At 35.6% G+C, this 9,743-nt stretch overlaps 1 protein-coding gene across 1 annotated transcript; it reads right to left on the bottom strand.

The window, feature by feature from the left end:
- Nucleotides 1–281: 281 nt before the first annotated feature.
- On the bottom strand, nucleotides 282–8,303 carry LOC149533037 (serine hydroxymethyltransferase 3, chloroplastic-like). Its single transcript, XM_089803758.1, has 11 exons — nucleotides 7,810–8,303; nucleotides 3,396–3,895; nucleotides 2,864–3,038; nucleotides 2,623–2,740; nucleotides 2,384–2,496; nucleotides 2,060–2,182; nucleotides 1,650–1,754; nucleotides 1,431–1,517; nucleotides 1,256–1,363; nucleotides 941–1,013; nucleotides 282–839 (listed from the first exon to the last, which is right to left on the bottom strand). The coding sequence occupies exons 2-11, from the start codon at nucleotides 3,809–3,811 to the stop codon at nucleotides 547–549; spliced, it is 1,611 nt and encodes a 536-aa protein (XP_089659884.1). The 5' UTR covers nucleotides 3,812–3,895; nucleotides 7,810–8,303; the 3' UTR covers nucleotides 282–546.
- Between the last annotated feature and the right edge of the window lie 1,440 nt (nucleotides 8,304–9,743).

Here is a 9,743-nt window from a genome sequence, read left to right as displayed (position 1 = left end):
CCTTTTTTATTATTCTATAATATTAAAAACATATTAAGTATTCAACCTCTAATGGTTAAATATTGATTTGAATAATTAGATGGCTTAAACATTACCATATATACCATGCATGCAAGTGACTGGTAGGTAGAGATCAAACAAATAAAAAAGTAATGAATACATTACTAAGCCTGCCTATAGAGGAACTAATAAGAAAAGATCTAGCAAAAAGAGTCATATTTAGCAATCTGACACAGCTGCTTTGGAAGACAACTATCATAACGGCAATGAAACGCCATGGCTAAAGATGAAACTGGGAAGATATGTGATATTAACAAAGCATCCACACAGAATTTAAATCGTTTGCCAAAATAGATAGACAGAAAATCGCCATGCATCACTTATGTATCATGATTCTTAAAGTCAAAGTGAGGCAAAATATAGATCCCAGCATTTCCCGTTTGGAGACATTAGGTACTAATCCTGTCTTGCAAACCTCTGGTATCCGCAAGAAACAACCTCTCTTTTCTCATAAAATAGCATCTGTCAGAACATACATAATATCCCCTAGTGAAGGCTTTCAGTGCCAACACCAGGCAATGGAAATTGGCTAGCAAATGATTCAACTTGCCTTTTAAGATCAGATATGTCACTCCGTTGTTTAAAATCATCTGACTCAACAAATTCTGTGAAGTCTTTCAATTTTGTACCTTGCACTGAGGCCTTCACCTTAATTGCTATTTGTATTCCCTCTTGTATTAAATCTGCAATTCTAATGAAGTCGCCCTCGAGAAGCCCACGGGTAGTCAATGCAGGGGTTCCAATACGAACACCACCTGGGATCATAGCACTTTTATCACCTGAATATGTCATTCACAAAGAAAACCATTAGCATCTTGGGTAAAGGTGTCCTGGTACTTAGCCTTCTATTGAAAAATAAACAGAAAAAAACCATCATTACCTGGTACAGAATTCTTGTTCAGCGTAATTGAAGAGGCATCCAAAACTTTCTCTGCTCTTGCACCGTCTATGCCCTGTTTAATCATTATCCAAGCCGTTCAAATGGAACATGGCATCAAATCAAACACAAGTAGGTTGTGTTTACTAATAAATTTAACAAAGAATTCTTCTTCACTCCATCAATTATATTCCAACGGAAACAAGCAGATTGTTTACAAACAAATTGACCCAAGCATCCTCTTCATTCGATCAGTTATAGCTTGAGTTTGTTTAAAGAAACCACGCTGTACTTAGAATGGCTAAAAAAGAATCTTACCAAGGGTCTCAAATCAACAAGGATGAGGTGATTGTCAGTGCCACCTGACACCAATGTGTACCCCAAATCCATGAGTCTCTTTGCAAGTGCTTGACAATTTGCCACAACCTGCCAAATGACTTGACTTAATAAAAAATATCTGACAGGGGAAGATACCATTAATGCAATTTCTTACCTGTAGTTGATATGCCTTAAACTCGGCAGTTGCAGCTTGCTTCAGACACACAGCCAGTCCTCCTATGGTATGGTTATGTGGTCCTCCCTAGGTAGCCAAAATAATCTCGTATATATGTCAGGCATGAAATTTTTGTCACATTATTAGACTACTACTTTAAAGAGAAGAATTCTCAGATAGTTTGTATACATGTAAGTGTGGGTCATTTTTACTTATCACCTGTAATCCTGGAAAAACAGCATTGTTGACAGCTGTCTCGAGGTCAACATCCAACACAGGGTCCTTCTTGAAAAATATCATGCCTCCTCGAGGACCTCTTAAAGACTTAAAAACTCATTCCCACATCCAAAATAAAAGATGTTTAGTAGGCAACTAAACAAACTAGCAATTGGATTGTAATTTTAGATGGGGGGAACTAAAAGACGGAACTTGAAAGCACCCCATTTGAAAAATTTACGTAAGTGTCGGATGTAAAGCAGAAAATTTTAAACAGTCAAACATGCAATAAAAGTAACACTTTTTGACACCACAATTATCAATTTTATATTAAATCCAGGGAGCTGTGCTACTTCTTTAACTGGGAATAATTAAACTCTTAACAAAGAGCAACCATCAGCATATTCACTCACCTTATGTGTTGTTGTTGTCACAACATCACAATATTCAAATGGATTGGACATAACAGAAGCAGCTACTAGTCCACTTATATGTGCCATGTCCATCATTAAGAATGCCCCAACTGAATCTGCAATCTTGTCAACCATGCATTCTAAATTTAAGTATGGAACCTAAATGTCCATTAAATTGTACACATCTACACACTAAATCCAATATGAACTTACAAAAGATGTTCTCATAGTGAATAAAACAAATCTCTATGGAAGAAAATTTGTTAGGAATGGACCAATTCCTTAAAAAAATTGTGAAAATGCATAATTAATAATTATTAATACCTGCCGGAAGCGAGGATAGTCAATGTCTCGAGGATATGCACTAGCACCAGCAATAATGAGCTTTGGCCTAAAAAGGGTAGCCGTCTTCTCAAGCATTTCATAATCAATGAGTCCTGTAACCCAGAAAGAGAGGAAAAAAACGTAATAATAATATCAAATATTAGATAAATCATAACCAATAATCCTTTATTCTGAATGTTATTGCATTTATTACTATTATCCAAAAATGAAAAGCTTGCCTGTGGATTCATCCAAACAGTACGGCATGGATTCAAAATAAACAGATGTGGCAGATACACGTCTCTTTGCAGTCATGAAACCATGCGACAGATGTCCTCCATGTGGCAGGTCTAAGCCCTGGACATTAGCAAATAGTTCAAAGAAATTTCTTAATATTCATCATGTCAAAATTGTGACAAATGAAAGACTAGTCAAGATTCAAAGAGATTCAAATTCTAATTGCTTAGTTTACAAACATACCATTATCCGATCATGTGGATGGAGAAGAGCTGTATAGACAGCAAAATTAGCTGGGGAGCCAGATAACGGCTGAACATTAACACCCCATTTACTGTTGTCAAGATGGAATGCTGCCAAGGCCCTATCCTGGCAAAGCCTCTCACTTTGATCGATAAATTCGTTGCCACCATAGTATCTGCACAATTTTGAATCCAAAGCAACATAATATCTAGTCAACATAGAGTCCAGGGATGTGCGAAACTTCAGAAAGCAACATTCTTTAAAGAGTTCACCTATATGGTTCTTCAGTCCTATCACCCAAAAACATCCTATAATGGTATTTCCAGGCTGTAATAGTACCAAATTTACAGTCACAGAAGGCAAAAATGGAAATGATATGAGATATTGAAACCTTGGACCCTAACATACAGATCCTAAACAAAACTAGATTAGCTTTTATAAGATTATAAGAAGAAAGTAACAGCCAATAGGACAATGTTGAATTATCAGTCTGCAAGCCAATCATTTTCAAGTCACAAGTTTAAGGACTTGCCTCTTCCCAGGAAGACCTTCCGAATACTTGTTTGTTAGGCATGATCCCACAGCTTCCATCACTGCCCGAGATGTAAAATTCTCAGAAGCAATAAGTTCCAAACCTTTAAACTGGCGCTGCTTTTCTTGCTCAATAATTGCATGAATTTCAGGATCAAGTTCACTTAAACTAGGATCCGCAAAGTTGTGCTTGGTCTTGGATAATTGTTCTGGATCAGAAGGTGGCACTCTTCCTGTAACCAAACTCGCTCTTATGCAAAAAGATTTATAAGGTGGATAGGTCCTGCCACCTTCTCCTTTTGTGAATTTCTTCTGGCCGGAAACTCCATGTGATTGTCTTATTTGTGGCATGATGCTTGAGTTTTTATTCCAAACAGAATTACCCGAAACACCCATTCTCACCACTTCAATGCCCATGATAATCTGGACTGAATATTTGCAACAGTTCAATATATTTCTTCAATGCCCACTTCAAAATGTTTTAATATCAACAGAGATTGCCTGTTCCATAGACCCCACAAAATAGATGATATCATGATTGTTACAATCTTCACAAACACGATATTTTCCATGTTTACTTCTTTACTTATAGATTACAGAACCTAAATGCAAAATGTGCCTGTGAGAAATGCTAAATATCAATACAATGAATTAACTTTATTTTCTCACTGTGCTTTATAGGCAAGAGTTAAATACATTAAGACTACATGTTCTGTTGTACTTCTTTATCTATTTAAAATTATCTATAACCCACAGATTTAACACCTACCAAATATAGATTAGGTATCATATTTGCCTTTTCTTTTTCTGTACAATGTAAGAGAAGAGCATCCCATTCAAGCGCTTAAGCAACTAATTGAGTATCAACTTCTTTATTACAAGTTCCATAGTAATGAGAATAGCGACAATTCTCAGCGGGTTGATTCAAGCTAGACAATTTTTTGTGAATCGGTGAAGCGAATTGACGATTTCTTGGCATGAATTGCCATGAATCGGCTGGAATTGCCATGAATCACAACTTTTTAAATGAATTTTTTTGACATTTCTCTTTCTTATAACTCTAAAAAGCCTTCTATTTGTTAGTATGACAGAGAGGAAAAGTGAGAGATAGACTCAAGCTAGAGCTAGAGCTAGAGCAAATAGACTTGTCTTTTCATTTTGTTTACAGATAGACATATGTTTCATGGATCTTCATCTTACATACATTTATGATTTGACAACATTTATAATTCTATATATCTATGTCGTGACTCATTATGATCCTATGATTTCTATTTACTTAAGCTAAAATTTATATTTTACATATGTGATGGATTTATCATTTATGTTCCTTGCTTATGTATGTTAGATCCTATTTGATGATGTTATGGTGTGTTTAAGTAATATTCAATAAAGGGTGCATGAAATAAGTTTCAAATTGTTAAAATCTCAAGGGTATTTTAAATTTGCTGATTCATAGCCAATTCGATTCCGATTCATGGCCGATTCGTGATTCGACTCAGCCTTGCCAATTCCTATTCTCGTTACTTATTGCAAATGGCACAAGAAATCAAATGAAAATTTGCAACAAATTGGCATCTGGTTATTAGTTTGTGCAGACATCAGAGCACCTAATGTAACAGAAGTATATCCATCCATGCTGTGTAGGGCTCACAGACATCCTCTATAAGATGGAGAATGTTGAGTATTATTAAAGGGTAACAAAGTACAGAAAGCTATGTAAAATTAAGGAGAGAGTATCCACTAACTGGCACCGCGCTGTTGTATATCTATAGTTAGGTAGGACTTGCATTCATGAAGTGCCAGTTGGTTGGCAGTGACTACTGATTTTAATGCTTAAATAACGTAAACTATTATCAATCAACAACACAGCGTACAGGGCTCGATGACTAATTAAATAAATCGCTCAAAAACCATTTTTAAATTTATTTTTTTATTGACCAGATGGACCAACCATCTTATCAAATCGTCAAATACTTTTCAGTTCCATTGATTATCAGAAAATTTATACAGCAGTGCACAATAGGCATGCAACAGACCTCTCAAATGAGGGAACCCTGGGTTTAGAAGCATAAAAGGGAATTGCATAAAGGTTTTCTGGATATGCTTAGGTGAGACTAATCCCACTGAACCACATAGTAACCAGCAATGAACCCACCATGTGTGTGGCAGGGTAAACCAGCTTGGTACTAGGCAAGGCTTGAAGCTGCATTGATCGTTTGTCTATCCAACATCCTGACCAAATGGTCTACACCCTGTGGTCTGGGAAACTCCTATCTTTACCTCCATATTAAAGGAGCATGAAATTTTTTCAAATTTTACTTAAAAATTTTATTTTAAGAACAATCCAACAAATCCCACTACTATGTGCTTTGGATTCACTTACAGCTCAAAAAAGCAGTTGCCAAAAGACAAGTTGTTGCCAAATAAGCCTTCCTTATTTTGGTGTGGAGGTTTTACACCCAGGAGTAAAATTTAAACATTAAAACTTGTAAAAAAAAAAGTTATTTTCCTTCAATCATGGACCTCCTGAAAATTAATAGGAAAACTTCAAAGCTGGGAAAATAGCTAATAGGGTCAAATCAGACCTGAAAATTAAAATTACAACAAAATGAATATTAAAGCCTAGATGCTCCTTCATCAAACACCCCAGGAAAGAAAGAATGTTTCATGAGTGTGAGCTCATGAAAATTCAAAGATCATGCAGGTCTTATTCTTCAATTGTTCTCCCTTATCCTCTCTCTTTCTTCTTCGCACCTTCCATCTCTCCCTTCCTTTTTCGTATCTTTCTCCCTCTCGTGAAATTTACTTGACTATGCCATGATTCAGCTTCCCAGTCTATCTCATCGTCTTCATCACCTGCATTCAAATCAATACTAGCAATCTCATAGAAATCAATGAATTCAATCCACTCATGTTCGTCATCTTTCTCCTCTTCCTCCATTTCAACAAAATCAATAACACCTTGTTTCAACTGAACATGTAGCTTTTTATTGCTGCATCGTTCCACTTTTATTTCTTCACATTTGTTGATTGTTTCATTCAAACAAAAATAAGCCTCAATAATATTTGAAAAGTAACAATTACCTTTACATCTGCTCTTTCTCTACCAGTGCAATATCCTTCTCAATATTCTCATATTCCTCACCATTCGCATGTAAATCAACTTGAAAAATTTCACAGAAGTCAGATTTTACCTCATCATTTTTTATTGAAACTTTTGTTCCAATTGTTGTCAATGCAATTTATTCTCTTTCGATTGCTGCACTTCATATCAGTATATCATCTTTATTCTCATCTGCGCTTTCCATTACCTTCCTGTCCTCCAAAGGACTCTAAGCCACGGCTGCAATTTCCTCTTTCTTGTTCTCAGCCTCTGGAACTTCATTTCTTCTCTCTTCTTCATGCTATCCTTAGGGCATTCTGCTGTAATATATCCTTTTTCATTTCACCTATATACACAACCTCATCTACAAATAATTTACTAAAAAAAGAGGAATAATAGTCAATCTATACCCATTTCATTTTCCTCCCAAACTCTCAATCTGCAATTCAATTACCCTCAACAAAAAACTCTGGAAGATGCTTCCACTACAGTCTCTCTCTCTCTCTCTCTCTCTCTCTCTCTCTCTCTCTCTCTCTCACACACACACACACACACACTCACACACACACACACACACACACACACACACATATGTATATATAAGTATGTATGTACACCTTCTACCCACCCATATTTCTACTAGAGTATACCCAACAAACCCTCTTAGTTACAGGACTCTTGCAACATAATCATATTCAACACATCTAACACTCCGTCAAGACCAGTCTTGATCTCATACCATTTAAATCCACTAGGATTGTCAATTGTTGCAGCAGACTATTCAATCTTCATCCTTCTCAAAGCTCACAAACAAATTTAACATAGGATTGAAAATAGACTACTAAAACAACACGTTTTGGGAGACAAATGTAAGATCCCCTTGCTCATTCTAACCCAGAATCACATCACAAGTCTCGCATACATAACAAAGACATTCTGTCAAACACTTGCATAGACATATAAATCTTAAATATTCACTTATTCCTGCGGAACATTTTGTCAAACACCTTGCATACTGTTTTCCTGTCAAGAAGCAAATCATTGTTTTGAACTTAAAACAAGTAGTCTTCTGTTACAGGCTCAGTAGGAACCCATAACAGAATATATATTTTGATTCCATACAATCATACACAAATAAGTTTATATATAAGAGTTGCAAATAACAGATTTCAAACTCTATTTAACTGGCATGAATATAACAATCTTCTTTTCAGAATGGAATTCAAAATCAGTAATTTCTAACCTTTGTATAAAAGCTAACAGTCTGAAATACTCGGAAGCAATCAAATTCAATAATTCAAACTCTGACCTCTATGGCAACTCAGACTGCATGTCAATGCTGCATTCTGGAATTGTATTTAACATGGTATTTAAGTACCATGCCTTCAAAGCTCACACAAATGTATACATACTTCAGCAGAGACTTAAAGTACCCCTCACAATCTGCTGCAGTAATGGTGGTTCCGTTTCAAGCTACGGATGTGACAGTCGTTATTGACTCTTCAGAAGCTAAATGTTCACGACTTTCAGGTGAAAATAACGCCAAGCTCCAAAATTATGAAATATCAAACTCCCGACTACAGTACGCGGCAAATTCAGCAATCTTCATTCGGTTCATATTCATAAAACTCAGAACAGCGGGTTGGGTTAAACCTCTGGACAAATGAACATTCTTATTGGTGTTGTGAACCTAGCAATAAATTTATAATTTTTTATTCGAATGACAGATATTAAATACTAACAATAATAACGCAACTGAAGTTGGAGAAAACCAAAACGGAGGGTTAATGGAATAAAAAGCCTACGTGAGTAAAAGACTCCTGATTTGATATATGACTGATATTTTTCTTCAAATTGAATGAAATTATTTTTATTGGTTTTTTTTTCAGATTTTTTATTTTATTTTTAAATTTTGAAGTATGTATTTTTATTTATTATATTTTATATTCTACATTGTTTACATTTTATTTTAAAATTTTATGATATTTCTTTATTTTTATTTTTATTTTTAATTTTGTTTCATCTTATTATTCTCGATAATAATTTGATTACATAAAGTACAAAGATATTAATTACACCAGTTTCAACTGTACATTGACTGCTGTCATGAACAACCCGCTCCAAAAACCATCCACAAACCTTCAATATAGACCTATACCACGAGTTCTACCTCAACCATTACAAAGAGATCAATGCTAACAAAATTGGGCTTTCAGTCATGCCCTTACCATCCCCAAACCCAAACCGAAAGTGAAATTGCGATTACAAACACTTTGACAATTACAATTATGTCGTAGAAGAAAATTGTCGCATTGAAGCATACATACATGTTCCTTTCACCAACCTCATTCATTGTTGAATGATTTTGCAATTCACCTCAATACATGATTACCCAAATTTGGGCTTCAAACCTACCCTAACCAGACCCTTGATCAAGTCGTTACCCATCAAAACTTGCAAACAAAATTGGCATTTAAACTTATGCCATGAAGAGTGTGTCTTTTAAAAAACTAGACCCATTCTTACCACCAACTTGAAGACCAACCAGCCATACTTCTACAAAGTTTAAGCAAAAACTACATAACACTTCAATTCCACAAAGAACAACATAGAAAGAACAAACACCATAATCCTAACATGAAGAGAACTATCACCCAAAATTCATTTGAGGGTTTGTGGGACAAAGCCTTGAATTCTTGCTCTTAGCAATGATGCAACTCTCTGACCAATCTTCCTCTACTTTTTTTGTTTCCTCCCTTACACGCATCAGCTCTTGCAACCTTTCTTCATCTACAACAAACCAAACCAATTGAGCCTTCATCTTTGCAATATCTTCGTCAATAATTGTTGCATTACTAGTAATTTTAGGGGAAACCAAGTCTTCCTCTCTTCCCTAAATCTTTTGTGTCTCAACCCCCTTCCTTAAACCTCAAGGCCAATGGTGTGTACTTAGTACCTAGAGTTTTTTCCAATCCACTCTGCTTGTTACCCAAATTAATCCTAATGCCTGGAATGGATGCTTCTAGAATTTCATCCATTCCCAACAAAACCCTAAGTGGAGCTAGCCTCACCATCATGAATTTGACTATGTATTTTCCTTTACCCAAATGTAAAGCCCATCCCATGATCATCAAGTAGATGTCAATGTTAGTTCGATGACAACTTTTAACTTGGTAAAACATTTCATAGAATAACTAGTTGATCGACATGGAAAGTTTGTGGTGAAGAAAATTGAACATTTTG

The sequence above is a fragment of the Cupressus sempervirens genome, chromosome 10 (assembly GCF_028749045.1).
Source record: "Cupressus sempervirens isolate cs-2001-9-10 chromosome 10, ASM2874904v1, whole genome shotgun sequence".
NCBI lineage: Eukaryota > Viridiplantae > Streptophyta > Pinopsida > Cupressales > Cupressaceae > Cupressus > Cupressus sempervirens.
Note: the sequence above shows the minus strand (reverse complement) of the source record. Positions and strands in the feature narration are given on the sequence as shown.

What these genes read in the sequence shown, in the direction of transcription:
- LOC149533037 (XM_089803758.1), bottom strand. Translation starts at nt 3,811, where the DNA reads ATGGGCATTGAAGTGGTGAGAATGGGTGTTTCGGGTAATTCTGTTTGG. An exon ending in TGACAACAACAACACATAAG is followed by an intron (nt 1,755 to 2,059) that starts GTGAGTGAATAT and finishes TGAGTTTTTAAG; the next exon opens with TCTTTAAGAGGTCCTCGAGG. An exon ending in TTAAGGCATATCAACTACAG is followed by an intron (nt 1,364 to 1,430) that starts GTAAGAAATTGC and finishes GTCATTTGGCAG; the next exon opens with GTTGTGGCAAATTGTCAAGC.